General features: G+C 38.9%; 1 protein-coding gene across 5 annotated transcripts in view; it reads left to right on the plus strand.

Annotated features, from left to right (window-relative positions):
* The window catches only part of PXYLP1 (2-phosphoxylose phosphatase 1), an 89,369-nt gene that overhangs the window by 55,652 nt on the left and 16,020 nt on the right, over nt 1–17,697 (plus strand). For all 5 annotated transcript variants that reach the window (XM_050964069.1, XM_050964070.1, XM_050964071.1 and 2 more), the window contains one exon: nt 62–188. In XM_050964069.1, the coding sequence (XP_050820026.1) occupies nt 62–188 (127 nt within the window). The remainder of the gene's footprint in view (nt 1–61; nt 189–17,697) is intronic.

Here is a 17,697-nt window from a genome sequence, read left to right on the forward strand (position 1 = left end):
TTGGAAAACATATGGAGAGGATTAAGATTGATGTTTAATTTTACTTCTTCCTTCCACATAGGTCATGCACCCCATTATTTTAAGCTTGTGTCTGTCCACGTGTTGATTCGCCATGGGGATAGATACCCACTTTATGCCATTCCCAAAACAAAAAGACCAGAGATTGACTGTACATTGGTGTCTAGCAGGTAAAGGTCCTGGATTTTGCCATTTCTCTCTCCATGTTGATATTTATTGTAACATTTCCAAATGTGTGAGAGCTGAGGCATGGTGCATGAACAAAATTAGAGAGAAATGACTGTTGTTGTTATGCATCCAGTGTGTAAAACAGCTTTCTCGGAATGGTTGATTGTCTCTTCACTCAGCCATGAGCAGTTGTCCATTTTTTATTATTATTCATGTAGCAGACTGCTGTTTTGCAATCTCTTTTGCATGTGTACTGCTTGGATAAAGTTAGAGGGTCATTGAATTATCAAAAAATCCAGTGTGTTAACTGCACTCAAAATAGTTCGTTTGTCATTGAAAAGATGGCTTCTATCGTAGCAGGTCCTGTGCATTAAGATGCTATTTAATCTCTTCATTTGGTCCTTAAAAATGTAAAAATCAAATGATATAATAGTGCACAGATGCATATGAATATTTTTCACACATATTATATTAATGAAGCATTTTGGTTGGGATTAATTGGACAAAAGTGTAGAAATTCCAAGTTATGGTTCTTACAACTGTAATCCAGCTCACTCATCCGTGTATAGGTTTTGTATTAACATATATTAATATTAAGATAAATTCCTTAGTTTTAATGGCCAATTTGTTATCATTTTGTGCGAGATTCCTAGTTTCAATTTCTTGAAAGTTGGACCAATTTTAAATTTTAACCCTAATATATTAAAAGACAATTCAGATGTTTTTTCAAAGTGACAGAATCATAGACTTCTTCAAAAAACTCTATTTTAAAAATTAAGATATTTAGATATTGTCTTCACTTTCAAGGCCCTTCACAATTTACCTCCATCTTACTTCTCATCTACCATTCACAGTTGAGATGTCACTGCCCATCTCCAGTTGGCCCACTATGCCAGCCTCCATAATGCACTGCTTAAATTTTCAAACAATCACCTCTCTATTTCTCCCATTCTGCCTCTCCGTTTTGAGAGGAGCTCCCTGTAAACATCCACAAAACTACTTAATTATCCTCCTTAAAACGTTCTCCTTTTTCATGATGCCTACAAAAAACTTGACAGTGGTTAGAGACCACTGCCTGTCATGCTGTTTCCTTGTATTCCCCATCTGTCTGTATCCATCTGGGGGGGTCTCTTGACTTATACTGTAAATTTGGGGTAGGGACTATCTTTTTATTCTATGTCTGTAAAGCGCCTAACACAGTGTGGTCTTGGTGTATGATTAAGGCTATGAGGCATTACAGTAATACAGATAATAAATCTTATGATTAGCATGTTATGTTTAAATAAAAATATCCTATTCTGTTACCAGTTCAGAGCAGCACATATTCTTAGAGATTATCTATCTTCATCTGCAAATCCTGGGCTACATCTGCTTATAAAGAACCAAAACCAATTTAATTGAATATCTACACTACATACAGTGCCTGTTTCAAATTTTAAAAACCTCTTGTCCCTTATCTAAATGAAGCATTAGAGATTGACTGCTTTTTCCCCATTAATAGGAAAGAATTTCCGTCTCAGTTAATCAAATCTCCTTTCCTGCATGATAACAATAAATTGCAATCTCTGTTCAGTGAGTTCAGATCTAGCCTCTGCTATAGAAATTTTGAAACTTCTAAAAATATTTATATGCCACATGTATAAGTTACCTTTGAGTTTCATTTCTTAACATATATCCTTAGTGTCAAAGAGATAAATAACACTTTTTCTTCAGTTTAGTTTATTTTTGCATTGAATATCTTTTTTGGGCGGAGTGAGCGGGGGGAGATTGCACATCTGTCTTTTTAATTTGAGCTCTTTGAGGTAAACAGATACAATGCCACTATTCAAAAATTACTATTTACCAACAGTTACTCCACAGTGCTATTTGAGATGGCAAGGTCAAAGCCAAAGTAAAAAAGGAAAAAAATAGTATGTTAGTTACCTCTGTGTAGTAAATATTTTAATGACAACCACTTAATTTGATTGCTTGGTGCTTTTATTTCACATTATAAGGCTGTCTACAGTCTAGCACTTCCACTGGTAGCAGGCCCAATTCCGGTTGCAGACATTCTCTGAGTGTTGCTGCTACTTTTGTCAGCAACATTTGTTCTTTTTTACTTTAGGTAGTGCTCAGTGATATGAGAGGTGCAGTATGGAACGATCAAAAGTGGACATTAGAAACATACAGTATAAAAAGACTTCACCCTAGTTTGTTTGTTTTTACTTATACTGTACTTGAGTCATTGGTGGTGATTGAGTTCCCAAAAGACACAGTTTTCCCCAGTGAGCATTCTGAGGTTACGTCTACACTCAAAACCCACAGGAGCAACTCTCAGATCCTGGGTCTACAGACTTGGGCCCACGCTACAGTGCTAATAACAGCTGTGTAGGTGTTCTGGCTCAAATCTCTGAAACCCACCCTTTCCCAGGACTTCAGAGCCCAAGTCTGAATATCCACACAACTGTTCTTAACACTGTAGCCTGGGCCAGGCTCTGAGACTCGCTGCCACAACTTTTGAAATATAGTATAGACGTACCCTCAAAATTTTGAAAGCTGAAAGTAAAAACAAAAAATGAATGCCCAACATAAATATCTTTTCTATCAGTCTGTAGTTTGCTATGCATATTGATTACCTGAGACAGAATGAAGAGCTGCAATATATTTTTGTTAATTATTTCTTCAGCTATATTTGTCCTTCTGTAAAGCTGGGACTACTTGACTCTTTCCACGATACTCACAGTCCATGGTGAGGGGTGTTGAGGTCAGTGTATCCAAAGCAGTGTACGAGAGCTAAGTGTTATTAAGTAATGTCTTGCAAAACTTCTTTGTCTTTCTCTTTCTTTCTTCACTGTGACAGGTTTGTGGGCCAGAGTAGCAGAGAATTTGACTACTAATCCCATTTGGACCAGGGCTGGGTTTTTGTAAGGTTTCCAGTACTTCCTAGCAATTACTAGAGTTCCACATATCCTCATGAAACTGCCAAATGCAATGAAAATTAAACCTCTCCTAACCTGAAAATAGATGCAGTTTAACGTAAGGAGTAGGAGAAGTTAGTTCATTATTTGACATAGTTCTCACATCCTGGTTATATGTGTAAAAATGTTTATTGTAAAACAATTTTTCCCTGATATCATATGTCACCATTGAGGGCAACTCCACCTGTGTTTTCTCTCAGTGGTCCAGCAAACGCGTCTAGTCTCGGGCTTCCAGCACCCCAGCCGTTGTCTTTTTTTGGGAGGAGACCACATCTCACTCCCTTCTGACTGGAATATGTCCTGGCCGCACAGTTCCCTGCCTACACTGTATTAATGCTAGCAAAGACAGCCTGCCTAAACAGACCTGTCTGCTCTCTCAGTGGTTACAGGTGTAATTGCTACAGTTATAAGGTACCACACCGTACTTCTTTTTTCAGCCTACTTTAGTCTTAAGGTAAAAAAGGATTAGAGAAAACATGGTAAAAACACCAAAAGAACCTACAGCTTGCTAATAAGCTTACCAGACATCACCTTAGTTTTAACAGGTTCTGGCAGGATAAATCCTTCAACACCCCGCCCTAAGGGAGTCCTTGTGATTACCAGTCCATCACAGCTTCATCTCAGAATAAAGCACACTCACGACATGTTTAGTTTTCCCTTTGTACAGTTCAGGCATCTTTGATCTGGAATTACCAGAAGCAGGTAATTGGTATGCAATGGGTCTCTCTCTCCATAGGTGCTGATTCCATGGGTGGTCCAGGGCTGGAGCATGTATGGGGAAAAAATAGTGGGTGCTCTGCACCTACTGGCAGCCAAGCTTCTGGCCCCGCCCCACTCCACCTCATCTCCTCCCCCAAGCATGACGCATCCCCGCTCCTCCACCTGCCTCCTAGCGCTTGCAGCCGCCAAACAGCTGTAGTAAGCTCTGGGAGGGAGGGACAGAAGGGGGAGGGTGGGGCGGGGATTTGGGGAAGGGGTTGGAATGGGGGTGGAGTTGAGTGGGGACTTTGGGGAAGGGGTGGGATGGACGGGGCAGAGGTGGAGTTGGGCGGGGCCGGAGACAGAGGGAGGTCGATCACCCACTGGCGCCAGTAGAAGTCGATGCCTATGTCTCTCCTGAGGGCGTATCTTCAAATGGTTGGCTTTAAAGTGGCTCATTTGCATTTCCCACGTATTTCCTAGAAAATCCACTTCACAGGTACTATTCCAAAAAAGTCCATTGAAGTTTCTAATACCTTCCAGAGATTGCATTAGTTAGTCTCCTAGAGAAGGTTCATACATACAATCCTACAATAACACATACATAATTGCAATTTTAATACAGTGGACCCCAAAGATGTTACTTAATTTAGTGAAGTTTAACCTAATTCAATAAAGTTCATTAATGATATTTCAAGATATTGTCAGTGTCACACTATTGATTTTTAAAGAGAAAAATCTTTTAAATTAAGTTTGAGCATTTTGCACTTAAAGAAGCCTGATCATATTGCATTTTGAAAACCTGTTATGCTAATATATTTTAGAACTTGAGCTAGTGCTGGCTGCAATTCAGCAAAAACCAGAAGCTTTATTGTTACAGTCCACTCAGCAGTTCAAGGGTCAAGAGCAGAGGTGTCAGCAGGATTGTCTGAATTGCAGTGTTTTCTTGTAGGCTCTGGAGTCCAGTGCCAATGGTATAGATACATGGGTGTTGCTTCCTTCACATGTCACTCAGGCAGGAACTGACCAGCAGATGAGCAAGCATTAAGTTACTCCTCCAAGCAGCACACAGGATCTCCATTTTCCTTCCCAGCCAGTTCTTCCTGTTCCTGCGTTGTAGAATCAAGCAGAGAGGTGGTTGTTCTGTGGTACTTTTTAAGGGTAGTAGAGCAGGAATTTGGATGGATTTAATTTGGTTTTTAGGTTTGTCATTCTAACATGTAAGCTCCTGGTCTCAGGAAATATATAAGATGTCTTCCTGCACGTCCCCCATGCTTCCAGCATAAGCTGAACATGTGGTTTTGTCTTTGGAGCCAGACTGCCTCACCCCTTCAGTGTCTAAGTGGTTTTTATGTAACTAATGTCTGGACAGTGGGTATTGTGATATTCCTTGTCTCCCTGACTGGATAGTTTTGAGTAGTTCAATTTAGGAAACTATTAGCCGAGTCCCAGACCTTGTCCTGTTTCAATTCTTTGCGGTTCTGATTATATTAAAATCAGTGACTTTAATAATATTGCATGATGGGAATGTTGCTAACATATGTAGGATTTCTTGAGGTCCTTCCTGTCCAGCTGAGCCTCATATCTAATTAGTCCTTGCCCCCTGGCTGCTCCTCCAGTTACATTGTAGATGGTTAACTAGTCTACCTAGCCACCTTAACCCCTTCAGGCCTTGTGTGGGATGGACACCCTATCACAACTAGATTACTTTTTTTTAGTCAGATAGGATATCTGACTGCATAAGAAAAACAACCTGGAAGTAGGTATATGTCCTGAAATTGGCAATATTTAAGATATTACCTTCAGTAGCAGGCAGTGCTATAACCAAGCATGAATAATTAAACAGTAACCATATGGCTGACTAAGCTAATACTCTGGATGACTCCACAAAGAGTTGCGCATGCACAATCTGTTTTGCTCCATCAGTGCGTCTGCTGTAGCAGCAGGAAGAAAATGTACTTCAGAAGGCCCTTCAGACTTTATTTAGGTTATCATTCTTCTATTCTGTAATACAGCGCAAATTATGTATGGGAAAAAAATGGAAATAAGATCCTCTTCTATAACTTGTCAAGATAATCTCAGCATTGTCTCCATTTTGGTGGTTATGAAGTTATGCGTTATTAAAGATTTTTTTTAACATTTTCATTTAACATTTTAAAAGAGAAACAGAAAATGTTAAGGCCTTTTCCCCTCCTGTTGTATAAATCAGCCCCACTTCTAAAGCATTTATTCCTTCTTAAGCATGGAAAATTCAGGGTAGAACAGAAGTAAACAAAACGTTAGTCAATACCAGGACTCCATGTGGTATGTATAATGTTGCATTAAGAAGCAGAAGATTCAAATAATCATTTTCACTGTCTTATAGCAAAGAAACAGTTATAGAAAAGATCATGGGCAGAAATTTTGGGAAAACAAATTACTTGCACACCCTCACTTTGGAAGGGAACATGAGTATTAATCTCTTTGGCTGTGATTTATCACTGGTATAGTCAAGGGAGAGGTGCAGTGCCTGAGTGGTTAAAGCGCTCAACTGCAGTCCTGAAGGTTGTGGATTTGAGTGTCACTCTCTCACGCAGAAAGACCATCTCCAGTTCACCTAACTACAAAATGGGTACCTGATCCATCGAGTTAGGACAGTTAGATGTGATGCTGGCCGCATCACTCCCTTGTGTACCGTTGGCTGTGAAAGTGATGTGCTTTAACTGCATCAGTCCTATGAGTCACTGGCTTGTGGGTACTTCGACTTCTATAGTCAAGGGTCAATTTAGTTTAATACACACACATTTTTTCAGGAATTTTAACGTTTATCTTGTTAAAACATGGAATATTGTATGAAAAGTACATGCTGTTTTGTGAAAAATGTCTGATATAATGTTCAGAAATATTTGACTCTGTACAGGTTCAAATATGTACTGTTACTCTGTTTAGAGAGTTAGATACAGTTTGAAATTGCATGGTATTATTTACCCCAAATACGTTACATTTTTTAAACATGTCACAGTGAATTATTACAATTAAACTTAAAGGGCCCATGGATACTGTATTGAATCCACAAAAAATCAGAGACCTGTCTTGACCAATAGTTCTGTTAATTTGCTCCATCCAGTTATGAGATGTTAAAGTGTAAAACTTAGGTAAAAGGACTGATTAATCAATCAGGATTCTAATCACTTATCTACATGGGCAAAGTTAGGTAAGTATGGATTGATCCATTCTAAAATTTTTTCATGTGATTAGACAGTCAGTTTCCAATATCTAAAACATTATGCCTTAAGCATTTATTTATTTATTTTAGTCAGATAATTTATAGTGTAAAAAAAAAACTTGTTGTTTGAGGATATGTTATGGCCATAAACCACATATTATAACAGCAATTAAAAAACAATCTGTTTCCTGGTTGTGGCTTCCATGGTAATGAACATGAAAAGGCTAACCCTCCAAATGTGGTGGTCAGTGACCTTTTACAATTTCTGAAAACTTTCTTCTGTTACCACCCCTGCCATTTTTCTTATCCTCTCACACTGCTTCTGTCACTGAAGCACTTATTTGGTCAAACAACTAATAATCTACAGCATCCTGCCTAGAGGGGTCTTAATTCAGTGGGCAGTATGGATACTAATAGAGTACATTGGTCAGCACTTCCAAAAATTAAACTTTGTGAATTAGGTCATGTAAAGTTGAGATTGCTCCCAGTCTTTGGTCTTTTGCATGCCACCAAATAACTCTATCACTGGGCTGAGTAGGCAATTAATTTCTTTAACAAGATGAACTGGGAGCAAATTGCTAATTGCTAAGATAGGATTTTTAATTATCTGTCTCTAGGGAGTGAGATAATATTTTCTTTGGAAAATAAGGAGACATAATTCAAATCCACTCAGAGCTCGTAAAGGGTCTGATCTTTTCATCTCAGAGAATGTCAGCTATGTTATAATATATACAAGAAGGCACTTTGCAAAGATAACTGGAAATGATTAAATTTATGTCTCTGGATTACAGGGGGATATGAGATTTCAGTTTGATATTTTAAAGAGAAGTCAAGGTTGATGGATGGCTAAAAAAGGCATCTGCAGTTCCTTGTCTTTACTTTAAAATACTGTGCAAAAGTCACAGCTTTTTTTAAAAACTGTTTACTCCCTCTTAGTGAGACTGCTCAGTGGAATTGCTTAAATAAAAGAGAGAGAGCTTTTCACCTGAAGGCTACTAGCTCAATCTACCCAGGGACCTGAACCTGCAGTCTGATCTATGCAGGCAGACTCCTGCACTCCTGTGGAGCCTGAACTGAATTAAAATTAAAAAAAAAAAAAAAACTATTTAAAATTGTAATCTGTATTAAGACCAAAACTAATTATAATCTATTAAAATCATGCAAATTAAATAAAAAGTAAAACTAATTGGTACATGTTAGCTGCCAGGTTTTAAAGAAATTTCCCACCAGTTCAGTAGTTTGAGTCACTGGCTAAGCACCTGGAATCAGAGTTAGTTGAACTGAAACCAGGTTTGCTACCAGTAGTCTCTTCTGCAGGTGTACAGAGAGTATTTTCTTCATTTCAGTTTATTCCATTGGTTCAGTTCATTGACTAGTTCATTCAAAATTAAGAAATCAGTTAGGCATTGAAAAGGCAGGAAAGCTTGTTTTTCATTTTCAGTCTCTGAATAGAAATTCAGTGTCAGAGGATGAGATCTACTAGTTCCAAAATCCTGAAGGACAAGGGGACCAGGAACATTCAGTTCAATTAACCAACTACACATAATATTCATTTGTTTAATAAATCAGTTTTAAATGCAAAACATGGCTTGATAAACATTTTAGTGTAACTTTTAATTTAGTTTTATTTAGTAAAAATATATTAAATGATGTTTTTGTGCATTTTAATTGCATTTGAATTTCCATCCAAATGAAGCTTGACACAAATCACAAGTAAAAAATTAATAATCTTGTAAATAAGACATGTACTGTTCACCATTTTCTAACAAAAAAATTAAAAATCTGTGTAAAGATAAGTTAAGCTTATATTCTTACTTAAATAAATGAGTGTAGATGTAGTATATCTTCCTGATTAGCAAAAAGAAATACCAAATTTAGTGTGAAGGTTAGGATTAGTTGTGAATCAATGTGTTTTAATGGTTACCAAGCAATGCAAATAAAGCTTTCTTCAGAAGGATAAAAAGTACAAAAACAAAACATGATTAAAATTAATTAGATAAATCAAGGTTTTCTGCATGCTAATTTAATTCAGTGATTTAAATCAGTCCACTCGGTGGAGCCCCTTTGTGTTAGCAGGGTTCTGTATGGATGTAAGGGTTCTTTGCTGTGGGTCAGATTGTAGGAAAAGGGTGTAGGTCAGTAATGACTGAAAATAATTACTGTTTGATGGCTGTTTGATTCTGCCTGTGATCTCAATCCGTATTGTAGTAGAAAGGAGTTTGTATCATGAAAACTACCCATAAAATTTAACAGACTGGTAACTCTGCTGGCATTCTCAGCAGAATGTCCAGGTCAGAGAGTTAATGGCTTTATAATTCAAGAGTCCTCTTACCTCTAATCTTCAAATCTGTGTATCCACCACCTTCCATAGCCACTAAAAATGGGAACTTATCTAAAATTGAAACACTGTCTCTTGTGGGAACAATCCTCTTGTAAATTAAAACCCTGCCTGCGAAAAGAGTGCAGCAGTCAGTGAAAGGGGACAGCTTGAGGTGCATATGCCATAGTTTCAAGTCTTAGCAGAGGTGGATCACTTAGGTAAAAACACTGGCATTTTTAATTTTGCTGCCATCATTTTGGATAGTATATTGTTTTAATGTCAGGAGGATTTTAGTGTTTTTTGCCTGTCAGCTTTGAGTTCCTTTATGACTTTATATTGGCTTTTCATTGCAAATTCGTAATCAGAATATTAAAAGATATATAATTGGCACATTTTTGAACTGTAGGTTTGTTGCTATTGAGTAATTAATCTGAGGTGTCTAATTAATATTTAAATTTGTTTAAACTGCTTGAACTTTACTTTCTGATAAGTATACCATTCAGTTTCAGTCCATTCATTATTTGATTTTAGTATTCTGCTGATGAAATACATTAATTACACAGATTATGCCACAGCCTGATGGTCTTTTAATAGATATGTAAAATAGCTTTGCTTGGGCTTTGTGAATTACGGATTGTGGCATGTACATAAAATGTGGGATGAATAGAAGAAAAATGGATAAAATGCTTTGGAGATGTCTTCTTTCTGTAATTTCAGTTAACATTTTTACTATTTTCAACATTCAGAGTGCAAATTCCCAGAGGGAACTTAAAAACACATTTTTCTCTATAAGAAGAATTATTTTTTATGCTTTTGATCCAAATTTTTCCATAGTAGTAGTTATTTTTTAGGAACAAAGTAACTTTTGTCATGTTTTTCTCCCTCTGTAACAAATACTTGATTATAGTGATTTTGATCATACAAAATAGAGAACATCAGTTTACTAAAATAAGTTGTATTTAGAAAAATGTAATCAGAAGAGATTAAAACCATTACAGAACAATTTCCAGTTTAATAGCATGCTGGTTTAATTGGCAAGTGCTTGTGAGGTATTGATGTGACTAAGGTAAGTAACAATATTTGAGCTTTAGGTATGTCTCCTACACAAGTGGGTGCAACTCCACTTATTTCAGAAGGCCTGTATCTGCCTACAGGAGCAGGGAATTTGGTCTGTGGTTTTTGCAACTTCTGTGTTCCCACCAGTGCTAGAAGGCCTGGCTGTAATGGTACACTCATGCTGTCACCAGTGTAGCTCTCCAAGGGTAGTAGTGTTGGGAGAATTTAACAGAAGAAATAACAGCAGATTCCTCTCAAAATAAGGTGCAGAGGCTGTCAAGAATTAGGCTAAATCTTATTTAGAGGCTGACCTACTTATCATCCTGTAAACCACATGGCAGAAGCATATGGCAAGGCTAGAAAGTGGGAGTACTTCTACAAAAACAGTTAAAGGCTGAAACGTACTAATTTTGGAGGAGTCCTGCCCAGTGACATGGGAGTTTGTCCTAAGAAAGTGAAAGTTGCTGCATTTTAGTGAGTAAGTAAGGCTAAACTGTATTGTGTTTCTATTCAAAGCTCTATATGCAGATTAGGATAATTTATTAATCCTATATCTCTGGCCATTCATTTGTCTTCCAAAGAGCGAAATAATCCATTCCCTCAACCATAGCTATTTAACTGCTCAGAAGTTGACATCAGGTTTGCATACAAATGTATGTGATTCCCTTGTGGAGTAAACTCAGTAAGTATAAGAAAAAATGAACTTAGTTTCAGTATAACTGTGAGCCAGAATATATTAAAATACAAATACAATAAGATGGTGTAAAGCAGCGGTTCTCAAACTGTGGGTCTGGACCCCAAAGTGGGATCCCTCCCACTGTACCAGGGCCTCAGGCTTCGGTGTACCCTCCTGAGGATGTGTAGTAATTTTTATTGTCCAAAGTGGGGTGCGGTGCAATGATGTTTGAGAACCCCTGGTGTAAAGGGATACTCGGGGGATTCAGCAACAAAAAATTATGTGCACAATATTTTCAAATTCTGCATATTTTATTTGACAAAATAACACAATATTCACACCAGTTTAAATTATTTTTGATCATTTATTTCAAAATTCTTGTCAGCAAGTAGGTCTGTAACAATACGGACAACAAAAAAGATTCAGGAAATGTTTTTTTGACAAATAGATTCCTTACTAGTCATATTAATACAGAACTCTGATGATAATTCATTTAAACTACAGTACAGAACCATATTTCCTGACCTTTCAGAAGCAGTGCAAAGGCTTAGGGGAGTCATGGGGTAATGGAGGAGCTGAGGGAGAGGGAAGTAGTTGCTGGGAAGGACCCTGAGTGTGAATTTGGAGGGTGGTTGGGTATAGGTGGCACAAGTATGAAACAGGTTTTTTTGAAGGGTGGGGAGGGATTGTTAGGGAGCTTCCCCCATGAAGATCCTGTGTGACCCCTAACCTCTCCCATTTAGTCAGGCACATCTGCCCCTGTCCCCATGTGTCCCTGCACCACCATGTGTTCTTGCACCCCCTGTCCACATGTGTCCTTTCACTCCCCCACTCAATCACTCCCCCAATCCGTGTGTGGCCCTGCACCTTTTCCCCGTCCCCACTCAGTAACCTCGTTCCTGTGTGACCCCGCACCCTCTCCTGCTGTCCCTATGTGTCTTGTGCCCCCACTCAGCCACCTCCTGTCCCTATGTGACCCTCCACCCATCACCATGTGGCCCTGCACCTCCTTCCCCCTGTGGCCCTGCACCTCCACTCCCATTCAGCTCCATCCCCAGTCTGTCCTCCCCAGCTAGCCCTTATGAGCCCCTGTCTGACCCCCCAGCAGCACCATGTTGTCTGTCTTCCGACTTGGCCCGACAGGTGCTGTAAAAAAGGCAGGTTCTTTCTTTTCCCTAGCTGGCTGGGAGCTTCTGCTCTGTTTTGTTGCCACAGGGCCCTCTGGTGGGCAAAAGGGAAAACTGCAGCAACTTTCCAGCCAAAGTTATTTTCTACTGAGGCTGCTCTGTTCTATCACCACAGCACCCTCTGCTGAGCAAAAGGCAGAACTGCAATAAATTTCCTGCAGAAGTTTTTTTCTGTGCAAAATATTTTAAATATCCACAGCTCATTAATTATGGCACAGAATTCCCCCCAGGAGTGAGAGGGAGAAGGATCTGAGTCTTATGTGACCAAAGGCTTGACAGATCAGTAGGAGTTGTTGAGGGAGATCTCAGATATAAACCAGACAGCAGACACTGTCTCACTTCAGTAAACCAGTGGTGTGATCTGGGTTCGGATGCTCAGTGTTCATAGGATGAAAGAGCCTGTCCACTTCTCATCTTCTGGCGCACGTCTGTCTGGCTCTAGCCCGACTTAAGTAACTCCAATCACTACACAGAATGGGAAATTTGCTCATATTCCTTCAGCAAGTTCCACTTTCTTGTGGACATGTGGAGATGAGGAATCCCTTTTCCTGGGTATCCTCACATACTTCCACAGATTGTCTCCTGAGGTGTGCAGATGTCTTTCAGAGCACAGATTCCTGTGGTGTGAACACAGCACCTTGCCAGAGAAAGATCTAACAGAGAGTGTGTACCCCACTGCATTTTAGTGTACATCTTTAATCTGTCAAATTGGCAGCTTCCTATTTGATTAACTATTCATTTAACTTTTCCTTTTTGCTATATTTGAGACACATTTTTAAACATGTGACTGAGTAATTGGACACGATGATTAAAATATCATATTACAGCATAGTTTTCCTTTAATCATAGTCTGACAGCTTGTCTTCTGTTGTCTTTAGCATCTTGCATTATTTATTCTATTTATGAATATTTACAAATATTTAAATTATTAAAAAATAAACATGTATTTTCTTGTCAAGATATGATTTTAATGTCAGTTTCACTCATAAATGCTGTACTCCATCATTTTATTACTCAGTTTGACCCTGTAGTTTTCATGAAAGTTTAATCTCAAATGACTTGTGGATTCCAATATCTGTCTTTTCTTTTAACCTCACTAAAACAGACATATGGAGCATAGTGGTTTGCCAAACGTCATAAGTAGTCACGTTTTATTAGAAAGAAAACAAAACAAAAAGAACTTTCTACTCAGTTTAGTCCACATTATGTGGTAAAAGAATTGTTTAAAATATACAGCCTACTTATAGCAAGAATACAATTGTGCCACATAATGTGATTTGAATTATTAATCAAAAATGGTTCTCCCGATGATGGGTGAAAAGAAGAAAATCTTCCAGATATAAATTGGGTGCACTGACAGTGTTGTTTTCTTGAGTCAGCCTCAAACGGTAGGTCTGAGGTACATGAACTGTCCATATCCATCTCCCTGTTTTAACTCTGAAGTCTTGAGTTGATGTTCTGTTTTTATGCTCAACATTTGAATGAACATATCCAGCTTAATGAATTTACTGTATGATCTTGAATGGCCTCCCAGGCCTTTTGGTGTACCAAGAGCGATACCTTTCTCAGTGGCAAAAGCTCCAGCTAATTCCCTGACAATTTCCCTGTACTGATTTGAGTTCCCAGAGTTAGTAAAAACCTCCATTTTTAAAACTTTAAAGAAGTGCAGCAGAATTTCCAAGCTGCTGTCCCAGAGTGTCCCAGAAGCAAGGAGCCTTGCTGCAGAATGTATGTCCAGCTTGTTGAGGACTTAACATGACCTTTTGTGCATAAATCACATTTCATGCATGTGGGAAAAACATCTATATACCTAAACCCATGTGTTCATGTGTGTCATACACATACACACACCACTATGTACTCCATGGAAAACTGGACCCAAATTCTACAGCATGGCTCCTCTTGGTTCTGTATGTGTTGCAGCTTAGGGTTTTGGGTTTTTTTAACAAAGATACCAAAAATAGGGATTTCCCAGTGTGCTATACACATTCAGAGGCATCTAACTAGTTAACAGTTTAAACCACAAAACGGAAGTCAGAGTTCATTTCTCATCAAACCAGCTAAAATATCTCCTGATTTTTAGACCTACAATAACTCCGCACTTAACATTGTAGTTCCTGAAAAATGCAACTTTAAGTGAAAGAAGTGCTGAGAGGGAGGGCGAGGAGTGGAGAAGCCCCGCATCTCCACTCCTCCCCCTCCCTCCCAGAAAATCCTAATCCCCACTAAATATCTGTTTGGCGGTGTTTAGGACTTTCTGAGAGGGATGGGAAGGAGCAGAGACATGGTGCTTCCCCGCTCCTGCCCCTCCCTCCTAGAAAGTCCCCTAAGTGCTGCCAAACAGGTGTTTAAAGGTGGGGGAAGTGCTGGGAGGGATGGGGAGGAGGCGGAGAAGTGGAACTTGTGCAATGCTCCCTTGTAAAGTCGCTGCTCTGCCACAGAATCTTACAAGCAGGCAGCCAAGTGACGTTATAAGAGAGCATTGCACAACTTTAAACGATCATGTTACCTAATTGAGCAGGGACGTAACATTGAAACAATGTTAAGTGGAACAACATTAAATGTGGAGTTACTGTAATTCAACAGAAACAAGGACAATTTTATGTCAGGATGAGTCAGCTAAGTTTTTGGCATTGGTGCATACATAGTTCCTTTTCATGTAGTTCCACAAAATACTTTTCTTAGGCCACGTCCAGACTAGGAATTAAAATCGATTTTAGATACGCAACTTCAGCTACGGGAATAACGTAGCTGAAGTCGAATTTCTAAAATCGAGGTACTCACCCGTCTGGACGGCGCGGCATCGATGTCCGCGGCTCTCCGTGTCGATTCCGGAACTCCGTTCGGGTTGATGGAGTTCCGGAATCGATGTAAGCGCGCTCGGGGATCGATACATCGCGTCCAGACTAGACGCGATATATCGATCCCCGAGCAATCGATTTTAACCCGCCGATGCCGCGGGTTAGTCTGGACGTGCGCTTAGTGCATAGCAATGTAAAATGAACAGAACACTGTCATAGTTTTGGCATACATTCATTTTTTTCTAACAAGGATTCTAGAAGATCTAATATAAGTGCTTTTAAAGACTTAAAAAAAAAAGAATGTTTGCATTTAAAAATTCTTCCACATTTGTGCTAATAATGCATGAAAGCCAGAAAATGAAACTAGCAAATGGTTTTTGTTATCCCAGTCTAGATCTGTATCTAACCCCAGTGTAGTGTAGTGCATTGATAACAGGAAGTCACATGAAAAAAGCAAGCACGTGTTATTGTTAAAGGGAAATAAATTCTTGTATTTTGTTACAGGTAATCATCATTTTATTTTACAGAAATAAAAACTTAATTAAAAATCATTCAACTAATAACCAGACAATAGATGTCTATGATCAGATAAAGTTAGATGGTAACAGCTGATGAATCTCACAATGTACTGGATGACTATTTAAAAACAAATTTTGGACTGAATTGATTTGAAATAGATGCTATATTAACTCCAGATTCCCCAACTGCTGTTTGTAATGCTGCTGCTATAATAATAAAGAATCTTTGTCAGTCAGATTACACAATGAATCCCTTTTATTGCACTTTGAGTCTTTTGTGATGTTATGGAAATTAAATTTTACAAATTTCTCTGAGGGCTTAATCTTTTCAGCTACACAACTGAGTCATTTTCTTTGCTTCCTGCTCAGAAGCAGTCCCAGCAGTCTTAGCAGTGTTGCCTAGATACTCCGTCTCCTGCAGCATCTGTAAATTGGCAGATTCAACAGTAAGATTGGTAATCTAAATAAAAAAATCTTTGGGGAAAAAGGGATTTGTCAACTACCAGTTTAAATACTACTGCAAGAATTTCTTTTCAACACCACTTGCAGAATTGTTTGCTCTTATATAGAAACTTGCCACAGTAAAATCACTAGAATACTTTTTTGTCTGTTTGTTTCATATTGGAGTTTTACAATAAGGCTAGAAGGCAGAAACACATTCTAGTTTGAAATGTCCCATTTTGGCAGAAAAACCTCTAGCATGTCTGGATTGCTTCTCCACTTTTCTGAAATTATTGGAAGCAACCAGAAAGCTTTCTAGGTCTGAAATCCAGCTTTCAGAATGGGGAATCCAATAACATAATCTTCTGTACTGATTTCTGTGGGTGTATGCTTGTACAGATGCCCCTCCCCCCCTGGTTTACACAAACCAGACTTACACAAATCCACGCTTACGGAAAAAGTTGTGTAAGCTAGAAATAGGAGTTGGTTGGATTTTTTTGGTTTTTTTTTTTTGCATAATTGTCAGGTATATGTTTCCGACTTACAGAAAATTCGAGTTACGCAAGGCATTCCAGAATGGAATGCTTGCGTAAGTCAGGGGGTGTCTGTATGTTAAAAGAAACTTAGAAATTAAATAATGTATCTGTTTCATGTTTTGTAATTCATTGATATTCAAAGGTTGCTATTAAGTCCTGGATGTTAGTTGCTCTGCCCTAGTACTATGTGTATCACTCCCTTCTTCATTGTACCAGTAATAGTGATTTGAGAGAGATCTGCTATGTGGTTTCTTTTCCTTCCCCCAAATAATTCCTAACAGTTTCACCAGTGACAGTTTTAGTCCACTAGAATAGGGTTTCTCAAACAGGGGTCGCCGCTTGTGTAGGGAAAGCCCCCGGCGGGCAGGGCCAGTGTGTTTACCTGCCTCGTCCACCGGTCCTGCCGATCGCGGCTCCCACTGGCTGTGGATCGCTGCTCCGTGCCAGTCGGAGCTGCTGGAAGCGGCGCAGGCCAAGGGACTTACTGGCCGCCGCTTTCAGCAGCTCCCATTGGCCTGGAACAGCGATCTGCAGCCAGTGAGAGCTGTGATCAGTAAACACACCAGCCCGGGCCGCTAGGGGCTTTCCCTGCACAAGGGGTGACCCTTGTTTGAGAAACCCTGCACTGGAATTACTGGTGATATAACAGAAGCAGCAGAGCAAGTAGTAGAGCAGCTCTTGCCACTTGTCTCACTATTGTGTTGTTTGAAGAGCTTAACAAAAGAGCTAGAAATTTCATTAAAGGGGAGCATTGCTGGGAGAAAATTACAAATGGCAGTTTGTGCAGGCTAAAGTTTATTAAAACACCACAAGGTTTTAGGCTTGTTTTTGGTTAGCCAAAAAAAAAAAAAAAAAAAAAATCATAATGTTCTAGTCTTCAAATTTTGTACAAACCTGTTGGCAGCAGGATTACATACAAAACAATTTTCTTTAAATGTATTTCTTTCATTTTAGATTCTTATTCCTGAGACATGTCAAATACACTAAACTTTTTGTAGGTTTAGTTAAATTCCATATTTAGAACAGAATTAAGCTTTGTGGTACATGGCCAGAGTTGCTATAATAGGAAACCTGAAGTGATCTAGAAATAAAGGAAACTTTTTATGGCGTGTACT

Source organism: Gopherus flavomarginatus, chromosome 8 (assembly GCF_025201925.1).
Source record: "Gopherus flavomarginatus isolate rGopFla2 chromosome 8, rGopFla2.mat.asm, whole genome shotgun sequence".
Taxonomy (NCBI): domain Eukaryota; kingdom Metazoa; phylum Chordata; order Testudines; family Testudinidae; genus Gopherus; species Gopherus flavomarginatus.